General features: G+C 56.3%; 1 protein-coding gene across 5 annotated transcripts in view; it reads right to left on the reverse strand.

The window, feature by feature from the left end:
- Positions 1-14,356, reverse strand: part of SLC45A4 (solute carrier family 45 member 4) — a 97,932-nt gene that overhangs the window by 4,832 nt on the left and 78,744 nt on the right. For 4 of the 5 annotated variants that reach the window (XM_055287409.2, XM_063643588.1, XM_063643587.1 and 1 more), the window contains exons 3-8: positions 9,676-9,864; positions 7,696-7,875; positions 6,054-7,075; positions 5,142-5,241; positions 3,811-4,022; positions 189-548 (exon numbers count right to left, since the gene is read on the reverse strand). In XM_055287409.2, coding sequence (XP_055143384.1) covers positions 189-548; positions 3,811-4,022; positions 5,142-5,241; positions 6,054-7,075; positions 7,696-7,875; positions 9,676-9,864 — 2,063 coding nt within the window. The remainder of the gene's footprint in view (positions 1-188; positions 549-3,810; positions 4,023-5,141; positions 5,242-6,053; positions 7,076-7,695; positions 7,876-9,675; positions 9,865-14,356) is intronic. The other variant, XM_063643589.1, reaches the window with a different exon arrangement.

A 14,356-nucleotide genomic window follows, 5' to 3' on the forward strand; every position in this document is an offset into this window, starting at 1 on the left:
ACCTACCCTAGACTACTTGTGGCTATGGGGGCGGAGGGGCTCTGGCCCGCACTGCCGGGTCGGCCACAGCATCTGCAGGGCTCCGCGGTGTCTCTGCTCCCGCCCATGGCCTGGCCCCGCCACCCGCCCGCCCGCCCGCCCGCCTGCCCGCCCGGTAGGATGTGTATAAACGGGAGTGCGGCTCAGACCACGGACTCCGTCTCCACCGGTCCCTGCAGGCCCTCCTTCCGCGTGAGCTTCAGCACGGTGGGCTTTTCGCTGTTCCCGCCGGCCCCGCCTTCGCCGGCCAACTGGGAAGACAGGCCTTTCTGCTCCTCCTTGGCCTCCTCTGACACATCGGGATAGATCACCAGGAATGTGGCCGTCAAGAAGCCCAGGAAAGAGCCCACAGAGGCCACCATGGGGATGACGCGGACAGTCCCCACGGCGTCGACCACGCCCCCGAGGGCAGAGGCCACCAGGATCTGTGAGATGTATACTTGGCAGGACAGGATGGCGCAATCTATGCCAAACCCTCGCTTGGAGTTCCCGGGGCTGTGGTGGACGTACTGCAAGAGAGGAAACACGAGGTGGTGAGTGGCTGGAGAAGGTAGCCGCCACCAGCGCTTCAAAACTGTGAGTATTAACCCAGAAGCCGGGAAACATGACCTGTCTTCCACCGAGTCTCTTGGCAACCACTCCTGCCTGAGTACCCTCAACCCCCAGCTCCTGCCCAGCACTGTGCAGGCGGGAGAGGTGGGAAGTTCTAGCTCAAGGAGAGGGCAGGCGTGGAAGCAACTCTGTCAATCCGATCGGGATGTGGGCTTCCCAGGAACCTGGCCTCCAGTCTCAAGGAGAGGTGGCAGGGCCAGGCTCCACCAGGCGGGCTCCCCCTTGCCCTGGTGGTCTCCAGCAGGAGAGCCCAGGTTGATGCTTCCCAAAGTATAACTGCAGGTGGCCACGTGCAACAAAGGCTGGACCCACAGAAAGAGTGAGCAGTTTCACTTGTGTTTCTTGCACAAAGATACAAAAGAAAGCTGCTGTACATATATTACTACTATTAGCATCTCCGCAAAGGCTTTTTCCTAGAGATAGTGAAAAAAGGGTCAGTCCACTAAGAAGCTAAAAAACAAAGCAGCTTTAAATGTGTGTACCATAATCACAGTGAGAGACCGTAATATACCTTTCATAAAATAGACAAAAGCAGTAAGAGAAGAGCTAAGCAATGTCAAGGCTGACCTCACTGACAGAGACGGGGCACTAGGTGCAGGACCCACATTCTTTCCAAGCGTACATGGAACATTTACCAACACGCGTGATGTGCTGGGCCACAAAGGAAGCCTCAGCTAACTGTAAGGCTGCAATCACATGGGGTATGTTCTCTGGCCATTAAGGAGCCACACTGGAAATCAGTAACAACAGGACAACTGGAAAAAGCCCAAATGTCAGAAATTCATCAATGTCCTTTTAAATAATTCATGGTTCAAAATAGAAATCACAATGAAAATTATAAAAATCTTTTAAAAGAAAACACAACATTAAAACCTGCATGGTGCAGCCAAAGGTATGTGTAGAGGGAAACTGACTTTAAATGCAAATATTAGGCTGGAAATCAGAGTAAGAAATGAGCAACAGCAAATTAAACCAAGACATAACGGAAGGCAGGGGACAGCAAAGGGCAGCAATGAACGCACAAGCACGCAGACACGCGGACACGTGGCAGGGAGGACTGGGATGTCAAAGGTCTTTGAAACACAAATAAAATCAATAAAGTCTCAGATAACTAACACGGGAGGAAAAAGGTGTTATCACTATAGGTTCCATCACATTAGACCATAAGAGAACAATTTAATGCTAATAATTTTGAAAGTGCAGATGAAATGGACACATTCTCAGAAAAACACAAATTAAAGCATCATACTCTGGGCTCGGTGCAGTGGCTTCCACTGGGATTACCCCTGTAATCCCAGCACCTTGGGAGGCCGAGATGGGTGGATCACCTGAGGTCAGGAGTTTGAGACCAGCCTGGCCAACACGGTGAAACTTCGTCTCTACTAAAAATACAAAAATTAGCCAGGTGTGGTGGCAGGCGCCTGTAATTCCAGCTACTCAGGAGGCTGAGTAGCTAGGAGGCAGAGGTTGCAGTGAGCCGAGATCGCACCACTGCACTACAGCCTGAGTGACGACAGATTGAGACTCCGTCTCTCAAAAAAAAAAAAAGCATCATACTTTCTAGTAAGATATTAAATACTCCCTTGTTGAGTTTGAAAGAGCAAACACCACTTCTGTGTATTTAGTATTGGAGGTTCCAGCCATTCCAAGAAGGCAAGGAAAATAAGTAACAGGTACGAAGGATCAGGAAGGAGAAAACAGAGCTCATTAGACACAGATGATGTGGCTGTGTAAGTAGATGGCCCGAAGAATCTCCAGATGTGCTGAGGATTAATCATAGAAGGGTATGTCACACTGATGCACTGAGGATTAATCATAGAAGGGTATGTCACACTGATGCACTGAGGATTAATAATAGAAGGGTATGTCACACTGATGCACTGAGGATTAATAATAGAAGGGTATGTCACACTTAGGAAGTTCCATACTACAAAGTCATTCACTCTCCCCAAATTGACTCATGTAATTTGTTCTTAATTTTAAAAGCCCAGAAGCTAAATCTAACATTTAGATGACAAATAAATGATTAAAAATAGCCAAGACAATCTTGAAGGAGAACAAAGTTGAGGGATTTCTACTACCAGTTTTCAGGACTTATTATAAAGCTAGTTTGAGACAGTTGACATTTGTCCAAGAATAGACAGACTAGCGGAAGAGAAGAGAGCGGAAACACATGCTTACACGGAAGCCCACTTTATGGCAAAGGCGGCACTGCACAGAGGGGCGGGGAGCAGCGCTGGGTCATGACCTGGGCAGACACCCTTATGTAGGGGAAAAAATAAAAGTCATGAACCCCTACCTCAAACCACACACACCACATCTACTCCAAGGAGATTGTCAACCAAGAGCACGGACACAACTGGAGGTGTTTGTGGCAAGGGACGTTCCTGCAGTGCTACCTGTGATGGCCCCAACCTGGAAGCACCCAAAGGCTCATGAAGCAGGGTGCATCCGGCCACACACTGTGACATGAAAAGGCTGGCCGTGCTGCCGCCAGCAAGCACGTGAGTGGAAGCCAGATGTTTCAGCTGCATAAAGTCCAGAAAGAGCCAAGAGTCTGCCTGTGCTGTGGCTACCGAGCATTTGAGATAAAGCTCGTCTCATCTGTGATGTGCTCTAATGTAACATACACACCATTTTGACGATTAGCAAGAGTGTAAGGTGTCACGATGACTTTTTTCATGTAGAGTACATGTTGAAATAATGTTTTAGATACACCAGGTTAAATAAAATATGCTATGAAAATGGCTTTCACTGGCCTTTTCATTTTCTAAATGTGGCCACCAGGAAGTCTAGGCATACCTGGGTGGCTTTCCTCCCATCCAAGTGGACAAGGCTGGGCTGGAGCATCCCCCTTGGGGAAACGTGACTGGGCCTGAGGGGCCCAAAGGGGCAGGGACAGTGCTTTTGCCTCCAGAAGCCTCTGGGAGGTGCTGGAGGGTGGGGGCAGCTGAAGGAGAAGACCCTTTGTGGCCAGGGACCGACTAGGGACAGGTGGTGGCTCTGTGGGCTTTGGAAGGGGCCATCTCAGAACCGGAGAGGGAGGAGGGCCATTTGTGTCATGAAGGCCCCCCCTGGGGAAGCACAGGGCTCTGCTCTGTGTGGAGAGAAGGCGCTCAGGAGGCTGGAGCGCAGCTCTCAGGGCTACGGTGGACGCACCTGCTTGATGTCGTGGTACTGGCCCAGCAGGGCGTACGGGCAGTAGGAGATGCTCATGGAGACGATGCCCATGGTGCTGATGGTGGCCATGGCGACGTAGACATTGGGAAACATGGCCATCACGGCTGTGCCCACGGAGAAGCCCAGCGTCCCCAGCACGTAGATCACCCTGACGCTCAGGTCATAGTTGTCCAAGTACTTCTGTAACAGGGCTGCAGAGAGGGGCACAGGGACAAGGACGGTGGGCAGGTGGCTGGCTCCTGTCAGGCTCCCTCCACCATCCCTCCCCTCGCCCCACCACGTCCCCCTGACCTCCACTCCTTCCAGCTGAACCCAGACCCGCTCAGGCAGGCACAGCTGGCACAGGCCTCCGGCACGTGTTTGTAGCTCACGGGCCCGCTGGGATGCCCAGTGGCTCCAGCACCACGGACAGAAGTTGGCCCTCCTTGTCCCAGACCCCATGACCCCACCCTTCCTGCAGCTCCCACAGGCCCCCTGCCCTGCCAGGCCAATCTGGGCCCACTCAGTGGCCTTCTCTGGCCATACACCCAGGATGGTTTCTTCTCCTGATGTGGGCAGCAGTGGACAGTCCTGCCTCGGGAACGCGCATTTTTGCTGGTTTTTCTCATGGGCACCACTCTGTTCTTCCCTCACCCTTCCTGATGTGGTGGCTCAGACGGCACCTCCTCTGGGAAAGCACTCTGCTAAGAATTCCTCTGTTCAAGTGGTGGCAACGCCGTTTACCAGTGCGCCAGCTGCCACTGACCAAGAGGCATTTACTTTGGCCATCCTCACATCCAGCTCAGGCCGAAATGAAGCTGGCCTTCCCCATGTTCAGAGTCCAGGCGGGCCAGCCTGATTTGCACTCGGCTCAGAGACCCCTGAGCCAATTACCCCTGGTTCCTGGTGAGCCTCGCTGCAGGACGGAAGCCTGCCGCCCGGCCCCATCCCTCAGGGTGAAACGTGCCTGGGCCCTGCGCCTCCACCGCTCTGATCGCCAGGCCTCCAGTGCTGGGGCCAGGGACAGCGTGTCTGGAGGCGCCATTGACGTGGGACAGCATCATGGGACCACACAAGCAGGACAGGCCCCAAAGGGGTCTCAGAACCACACTGCTCCTGGTGCCAGCCCACAGCCACAGCGGCCTTTTCCCTAAAATGAGCAAATGGGAATGTGGATGCTTCTCCCCAAGGGGCGGCCCTGTTCTGAGGGACCCAGAAGTCGGTACGACTGATGGCCCCAGCTTCTAAGGTGCAGGATTCTCTCGCCCGCATTTCTAATCGCTGAGAGTTTTCTGGGGTGCGAGTGCTGACCTGACTTGGGGAGCTCTTACCTGAACAAATAGCACCAGTGGCGGCATAAATGACCAGGCCCCAGCAGCCCATCTTGACCCCGGCGTTGTAGGCTTGCCAGGTGGTTGAATTCGAGGGGGCCTGTTCCGGAAATGAGACGGGGGCTGACGAGGGCGTCTGCTGGGCCCTCCAGGCCAGGAGCGTATTTCCCATGGGAACTGCTGGCCGGCTGCTCATTCTAAGAGCGGTGACAGGAAAGTCCCATCCAGGAGGAGAGCCCAGCCCAAGTCGGTTGCTATCTGTAAAGCATTTCCATGCCTCCCAGACCACGAATGGTCTGTGATGTGACTGCCAGCGCAGCAAGAGGCGGAGTGTTCTGTGTGCTCCCCGGTCCCCAGTCTGGGCTGGTCTGGACTTGCAGAAGTGATGCTTCCGCAGCCTCCGCCGTGGCCCTCTCGGAGCCACTGTATGGAGCAGCTCAGACAGGACCAGAAAGGGAGGGACCGTATGGAGACAGGAGGCCCGAGCGTGTGCTGAGGGCACCTTGGTTCTCCTGGCAAACGCAGCCACAGGTGTGACCCAGCCGTTACCACGGGGACCAGAAGAGGCGCTAATGAGCCTGGCATGGTCAACAGCAGGCCATTATCTTAGCTGCCGTTTTGGGGTCATCTGACACACAGTAACAGACACCCCGTTCACGCCAGAATTAGCATTCACGACTGCTCACTGCAGGCCTCACTGCAACACACACCCCGTGACCCCAAGATGGCCCCCACCAAGTTCCCAGAGGCGCGGCTGCCTGCCGCGGGTCCCTCACCTGCACAGGAGGCACCATGCGGCCTCCCTGACACGCGTGGGCACGAGGGAGAGGCCTCCCGGCCCAGCCCGTGAGCTTCTCAGTGAGCCGCAGGTGGGCAGAGAGAACGGCCCCACTCCGGTGGCTGAGCACTCACCTTGGGGTCGCCTTCGAAGATGACCTGGCCCATGAAGTCGGTGTAGAACACGGCCTCGGCAATGACAGAGAACCAGGTGAGGAGGTGGCAGAGGCACAGCCGCATCAGCTCCCTGGGCATCTTCAGCATGGAGAGCCACAGCAGGCGCACGGTGGTCTCACCCTCCCCCTCCTCACTCTCGGTGTCCCCACTGGAGTTGGTGGCCCCGCTCTGGTTCCGGTGCCGGTGCCGCTGCCGCTGCCGCTTCTGCATGTCATACAGGTCGCTCATGCTGCGCGACGGCTTGATCAGCACCACCGCGTTGGCGCGCCGGTAGCGGTAGCAGTGGGACCCGAGCTTGCCATAGTAGGAGAAGGTGCTGGAGGCCTGCCTGCGGAACGCATGCCGCCGCCGCCGCACGGAGCTCGACGTGGCCGAGGGCTTCATGTCCACCCTGGTGTAGCCGCCGAGGGCATCTTTTGTGGGGGAGCCACTTCCGTTTGGGACTTTAGCTTCATTCAAGTGATTATCCAGCAAGGTCTCGTCCTCCTTGGCAGCTTCCTTGAGGAAGGTGGCCAGGCGGGGCAGCTTGGTCTTGGCGAGCTCCTGGCTGGTGCTGCGGGGGGTGGCAGGGTAGGAGGCGTCGTGAAAGATGGAGGGCTCGATGTCGTGCAGGAAGAGCAGCTCGGGCTCCAGGTCCAGCGCGGTGTCTGGCACGTGCAACGCCGAGTCGCTCTTGCTGCGCACGATGCCCACGTCCAGGTAGTCCAGGGCCAGCTCGTGCTCCGACTGCACCTCGTCTGGGAAGGCAGGGACGCTGTGCGGCTCGCCCCCATCCAGGGCGCCGGGCTCCTCAGTGCTGCGCTCCTGCTGTGGGCTGTACTGCTCCTCTTCGATGCTGAACAGGTGCAGGGCCACGGACACCGTGAAGATGATGGCAGCGAAGAAGAAGAGCACCTGGTTCTGGGTCCGGAACCAGCTACCCAGGAAGGTCTGGGTCCAGTCCAGCCCACCCAGCACGTAGCCGATGGCTCCGCCGAGGCCTGCGTGGGAGGAAGCGGCAGCCGGTGAGCCCGTGGCACCAGGCCACAGGGGGAAAGCTCTGGGAGGGCCTCTCCCTCTAACAGGGGGCCGGGGCTGCCCTCATGATAAGAGTCAGGGGATGGAGAAGGAGAAAGCAGTAGGAAAAACAAAACAAGAAACTGTAGCTGCCGCTGGGTCTGAGAATTCTGACCCAACAGAAGTGCCCCTTGATCAATGAAGGGCAGACTACCCCAGGATGGACACAAGTGTGCGCCTCTCTGCACTGAAGGGCGTTCCCTCTGCATACGGAGCTGGCCACGTTCACCCTGGATGGGAGTACTGCCCTGCTGGAGGGCAAGGTCAGTGCAGGGCTGGAGGGTTCACTGTGCGAGCATGCACGCCACACTCTGCAGGCCTGGCCTCCTGCCCCTTGAGGCTCCTCAGTGCCTTGGCCCCACTGTGCTCAGTGGTCAGGAGGGGCTGCCCCTGGTTACCTTCCAGCCCTAAGACCCTGCCCACTGCCTCAACCCTCCATGCAGCCTGATGAGGCGGCACTGACAACACAGGCTCCTGTCCCCTCCCCACACCGGGCCCGGGCACGTTGGACCCCGGCCACCCAGCCTCGGTGCGGGAGCGTTACCGGCAGAGAAGGCGTGGATGTTGAGGGCCATGTCCTGCTCCTCGCTGTCCACCACGTCCAGCAGATAGGCGCGGATGGGCCCCTCGGTGGCATCGGCGCTGAAGTCCAGGACCACCACCCCCAGCACCGTGAGCACGATGCCGATGGGCTGCCGGTTGGGGACATCGCCGAGGGCCAGACCTGCACAGAGCACACGGGAGGGCGGTCAGGTCCTCAAGCACTGGCCAGGGTGGGCCTGAGAGCAAACAGCCACATGGAAGGGGCATGCGGAGGGGCACGGCCACAAAACCATGCCAGCCTTCCTGTGCAAGAGAGAGAGGCTCTTAGGCACAGAAGCAGCGGAAAGGAGTTGGACTTTGTACCACGCACTTCCGTGGGTTCCAGGGTTTTTCTCCCCATTCAGTTAGCTGTTTATCGGACCTCCAAGGGTTTACTCGCCCTTGACGTTTTTCAAACAGAAAGGGGAAGAATGTACCCTTCTACCCCGGCCGTCAGAGGACGGCTGCTGTGCTGGAAGCACGAACTCACTGTCGCTAAGAAGGCCACACATGGTAGTGCGGATGCCCACGGGAAAAGGCGCTCATGCCACAGACAACCCGCAGGGGACACTGATGAGGCTTCGCGAGGCAGGCGCAGGGGGTCTCGCTGGGCCTGCTCTAGGTCTGAAAGGAAATGACACCCCAAACTCTGGGGGCTTTGCACGCAAGTTCTCGGGGCGGCCTGGGTTCAGTAGACGTAGCTCTGGAGAGAAAGATGCCAGTGGCCTCACCTCACCTACGAGTCCTCCTGCAGTGGGCTGCCAGCACTCAAAAGCAGCTGTCCCCACCCATGTCCCTCCTGCCTCAGGGGAGTCTGACCCTGAATCCGGATCTGACCCTGAATCCAATGTTGATGGCTGAGGCTCGCCTTGGGTCTCCACTTCCCACCAGGGAGACAAGCAGTGCCCTCCTGACAAGATGAGAGGAACTGCGGGCCAGGGCCTGGGACCCAGGCCTGAACGCAGACACACCTGCCCCGTGGGAGGCACGGGAGAAGGGCTTTCTGCCCAGGTGGTCCTTGCTGGCCTCCTCAGACCATGGGCAGGCGATGGCTGCGAGGCAGAGGGGCTGGGGCTCCCAAGCTGCCTGCCATCTGGGTCACATTTGGGTAGGACCACCCCCAAGGACACAGCCCTGGGAAGCCACGTTGTTCCTGCTGCATCTCAGTAATAGTGGGGAGGGGAGGGCTGCTCCCGAGGGACATGGACAGGCAGCGGGCTGGCAGCTCCGCGCCCAGCAGGCACCAGGGCAGCCGCAGCCCCACACGCAATCAGAGGCATCGCCTGTTGGTGACGAAGCCCACCCCACGGCCAGTGCCCACTCAGGCTCTGAGAAGCGTCCTGGGGCCTCTCCTCCTGCCACTCAACTCCCTCAGCTCCCTCCGCGTCAGTGCAGACCTGGGGCAAGTTCCTGTAGTTCAGAACACAGATTAAGCTCCTCTGTCTCAAAAAGTTCTTGCCAGGAAAATGTTTTAACAGTTTTGATGGGTGCCCTCAAGGCAAAAACTATTTTCCCACACAGAGTTGCTTTAATTCAAAAGAAAACAACCACCAAGAAGGCAAAACACAAACATCAAACCAGGTTCTGGACATTTTAACACCAAGTCGAAGAAAAGGAGAACAAAAAAAGAAAGATAATTTCTGAAAGAATGCTGGAAACAGGACGTGGTGTCAGATACGCATTAAAAACAAATGATCACAACAGGAAGCGTTTCCCTGTGAACAGGTTCCTCCGGCTTTCCCACATGGGGCCGGCTTCGGCGCCGCCAGGGGTGGTCACCGCCACGGGTGGTCACCGCCGGGGCGGCCCCGGCAGCCCAGCCAGGCCCACAGAGGGTCCCCGCCTGAATATTCAACACCATTCAGCTTTTACTGAGAGGGGCTACCCAGGGCCGGGACCCCGTCTGTGTTGTGAGGACGCCAGGTGTGGCCGAGAAACTTACCGATGGCAGAGCCGTTAAGGAAAAGTGCAACGCCAAAGAGGACGCCAACGCAGAGGGCGAGGATGAAGGGGCGCCGGCGGCCCCAGCTCAGGGTGCACCGGTCGCTCGCAGACCCAATGAGGGGCGTGAAGATGAGGCCGAGGATGGGGCTCAGGAACCAGGTGAGGCTGTAGTACTGCTCCGGAAGGCCTGCAAGGGACACGGAGCCGTCGCACACGCGGGCACTGGCCAGGCCCTGCCACAGTCTGCCTGGGAGCCCCGCGGCAGGCAGGCGCCTCTGCGCACATGCACGCATGCGCACATCCCCTGCCCAGGTTTTTCCCCACGGGGTAGACTTCCCTTTTTCTGCAAGGCCGGATGACCTGAAACCAACCTGGCCCCAACTGGAAGCATCAAGTGGTCGGAGAAAAGCTGCCAGGCCCCAGTGGGCCCACCTGCATGGGCCCCAGTGTAAGGGGCAGCACACGCTGACTGTGCTGCAGGCACATGGAGGGCGCCCCGCCCGGGGCTGGACACAGGGCTGAGAGCCCCTCCACACTGCTGGTGCTGTCCAGGGCCTCGGGGCTGCTGACGGCCACTCTGAGGGTGGCAGGCACAGGGCCACTGTCCCTCGACACCAGACAGTCTACAAGAGCAGGCCAGTGACTGCAGCTTCACAGAGGCAGGAAGGGCCCATGACTTCTGGACCTCACTGGCTGAAAATGTACCACAGAGGGTCCTGCAGAGGGTCCCCACAGCCAGCAAAAGGCTGTTCTGTGTGGCTACTGAGTGGGGGCGGGGGGATGCACCACGAGTGTCTCCAGCTGGAGCCAAGGGGTTGCAGATGGCACCTGTCACACTCACATTCTCCTTCCTGACCACCCAGGGAGGTAGGAAATACTGTGCCTATTGTAGACAGGGAAACTGAAGCTCAGAGAGGTTGGGCAATCTACCCCAGGAAACACAGCTAGGATTCCAGCCCAGGGCTACCTGATTTCAAACTCTGTCCCTGAGTTTACACGCTGCCTCCCTATCACAGAAACCCACGTGTCCATCACCAACCAGGCAGGCACACAATGTCGGCACAGTCACAAGCACCACAGCATGGGAACGAGCGGCCGCCTTGTGCAGCCGTGCGCACGAGCCCACTCACGGAGCTGAGCGAAGCAGCCACACAGACGACCATGCACCTCTGACGCCTGTTGTGTGATGTCCAAAGGCGCGGAAAGGACTCTCCACTGTAAGAACTCGGGTGCCGGTTGCCCTTGGCAGGGGGCAGTGGCTGAAGCGGGGTCGGGTGTCTGTTCTTGATCTGGTTGGGAGCCCCTGCTCCAGTCACGTGGTGCCAGTTCATCCCGGAGGGGACTTGAGATCTGCGCCCTCTCCCCACGTTGTACGCCAGTAAAACACTTCCTTACAAAATAAAGGTGCTTGGCACGCCAGCGGCTCATCTGGCTAACATTTTACACTGCCAAAAGCCATTGAGAATATTGTGTTGAACTAGCAAGAAAAATAAACTTGTGTGGGAGGAGGAAATCATTTTCACAGGAGGAGGGAAACACCTTTCAAAATTATAGCTAATGTGCCCACTAAAGTATTTATGCATTCGGCCCAGAATCTAAGGTGTTTGCTTTGACCTTTGCACTGCACACAACTTCAGGAAGGGTGAATTTTATTCCTACTTGAAGTCAGCAGAAAGGACTGATGTTGCAGGAAACGAGAAGTCTGTGAAGCGTGTCCGCTGGATGGGTGAGTTTACATGGCAGGCCTGGGTTCCTCAGCTGCACCGGAACCGAGTCCCTGCCCTTGTTAATAATTATCCATCAGGAAGCCTATTTCTCAGAAAAGTCTCTTTATCAAAACTACGCAGAGGGTGCAACACTCAAAACTTCAGAAAGAATGGGAAGCAGTTATTACTCCCACCACATGCAGACTGTACCAATAGACGTCGGCAGACCCGTGCCAAGCAGCCCCTCGCAGAGCTGCAGAGCCTGTGTGCGGTCCTGGCTCCTCTGGATTGGGCACCCAGAAGGGCTCTGGGTGTCTCCTGTAGCAGCAGGCTGGTTCTCACCTCCCTGCCTGGGAATCCCTCCTGCTGTCACTTTTCAAACTCCTTGGGGGACATCCACCCAGGAGGCCCCCGCCAACCCTGGGCACGCTAGGTCCTGCGTTTTCCACACAGCATTGAAGCCACGTCGGCCACCCACACGCACTCACGAGAGACCGTGCCCCCAGAGGGCCGTAGCTGCTCACTCCTCTCTCCACCACTCCCCCCAGTCTGACACCTGATGGGACCTGTGACCCACAGAGGGCTTGAACACTAGCTGACCTGAACCAAACCACTTGACCACTTCCAGCAGTCCTCTTTCCTTTCTGAAAACTCTGACTTTTCATCTGATAGCCCTTCGCTTAATCCTGAAGGATTTTCTGTAGTTTTTTTTAGCATTTCTAATAGGAGGGGCTTCTGCTGACAAATGCTCTTGGATTCTGTCTGAACTCTCTTTATTACACTTTTACTCTTGAAGAATATTTTTGCTGCACACAGAATTCTGGGTTAATTCCTCCCAGCCCAGATCTTTGAAGATGTGATCCACGGTGTTCTGAAACCCATAGTTTCTGACAGGGCGGCTGTGGTGATTCCCATGAGTGTCCCCTTGTATGTCATGGATCTTTTTTTTGTCTGGCTGCTTTAAAGATTCTCTTTACTGCTGCTTTTCAGCAGTTTGACAATGACAAGCCTAGACAGGGATTTCTGGACACACATCCTGGTTGGGCTTTCTGGAGCTTTATGAATTTGTAGATTTATACGTTTCGCCAAGTTTAGAGAACATCCCGTTATGTCTTACTTCAAAGCTGTGGGTTGTCGTTTTTTTTTTTTTTTTGAGACAGGGTCTTGCTCTGTCACCCAGGCTGGAATGCCGTGGCGCAATCTCAGCTCACTGCAACCTCCGGCCTCCCGGATTCAAGCAATTCTTTGCCTCAGCCTCTCGAGTAGCTGGGTACAGGTGTGCACCACCACACCGGCGGCTAATTTTTGTATTTTTTGTAGAGACAGGGTTTTGCCATGCTGGCCAGGCTGGTCTCAAACTTCTGAGCTCAAGCAATCTGCCCACCTTAGCCTCCCGAAGTGCTGAGATGACAGGCATGAGCCACTGCACCTGCCCCTGCAAAGGTTTTACATCCCATTCTCTATTTCCTTTCTTCTGGGGTTCCCATGACAGACATCAGACCTTTGAGATCGTGCCTCTGTTTCCTGGAACATTCTTCATTTCTTTTTTTCAGGCTTTAATCTCTATATGATCATTTCTATTGACATATCATTAAGTCCACTGACTCTTCTGTCCTCTCCAATCTGCTGTTAACCCCATCTGGTTCATTTTCTATTTTGATACTGTATTTTTCAGACCTAGAATTTCCACTTAGCTCTATTTCTGTAGCTTCCATTTCTCTGCTGGGACTCCCAGCTCTCCATTCTGAGTGTTTTTTCTGTCCTTGGGCGTAGTTACGCACACCCATCTGACCATGTGACACGTGACATCATCGTGGGTCAGCCTCCACTGCTGCCGTCCTCCAGTAACGGTCGCCTTTTCTTTTTAAAAAAAAATGTCTAATAACATTGAGTTGTATCCTAGACACTGTGAATGATGTGTCATAGACTACACTGTTATATTCCTCTGAGAATGTTCATGGTTTTATTTAACATGAGGGTTTGAAATTCCTGCCCCATCTCCTAACTCCGCCCTAACTCTGCCTGTGGGTTCTTCAAGAAAGGCAGAGTGGAGTTACCTATCCAAGTTTTAGCCACCCTGTGTTGCGTCAACGAAGGCCAACAGTCGGGTTAAAAGTGGTGCCAAGAGAGAAACCCAGACATTCCCTCTTCCAGCTGTTACCTTCCTACTTGGTTTCTGCCCTGAGCGCTGGCTGGGTGTCAGGAGGGTGGGTAGGAGCTGCAGGTGCGACCCAGCTCACCCAATCTAGAGGAGGCGCTGCGTGCACAGGCCTGTCCCGCCTTCGTGCTGCCAACCCTGGGAGATGGGGAGACACTGGGTCCGGAGCAGCCCTGGACCAGGCAGCCGTCCCCAACCCGGAAGGGAGGCTTCTCACCCCGGGAGACAAGAAGACACAAGGCACTGGGGGGAACCGCTGGGCCCGGGCCAGGCCTTCGGCTCCCAGTCCTCCTGTGGAGGCCGCTTCTCCACCCTTGCCCCACAGGCCCCTCCAGAGCCTGGGGGGACCCGGCCCCAGGCCTCCCTGGGCACCTCCACCCGCAAGCCTCCTCCCCTTTGCCCTCAGCTCTGACTCCTATAGCCCCCACAGCTGCCCCAGCCTCCGTGCGGCCCTGGCCCTGGTCTCTCCTGTGTTGCCAGCCCCCAGCCCTAGGTCAGGCCTCCCCACGCCTCTCTCTGACTCCCACGAACTCACCCCTACACCTGGCTGGCCTGCCTTGGGACCCAGGTCAGCCCCTCAAACCACACAGCTGCCATGGACTGTGCCTGGAAGCCTTTGACCGTTCCTCGTGGCCTGACATCGTGATTTTAACTTTACACCCTGCGATGTCAGGGGCCGTGTTCCAATCCTCAACAAGACACTGTGGGGCTTCCTCTCTCCATCTTTCCCCACTGCTTGGACACCCCAAGTCTACATGTCGGGACTGGCACTTGGCACATTTTAAGGGGATCAGTGGAGACACAGAGCCCACTGT

The sequence above is a fragment of the Symphalangus syndactylus genome, chromosome 7 (genome assembly GCF_028878055.3).
Source record: "Symphalangus syndactylus isolate Jambi chromosome 7, NHGRI_mSymSyn1-v2.1_pri, whole genome shotgun sequence".
Taxonomy (NCBI): domain Eukaryota; kingdom Metazoa; phylum Chordata; class Mammalia; order Primates; family Hylobatidae; genus Symphalangus; species Symphalangus syndactylus.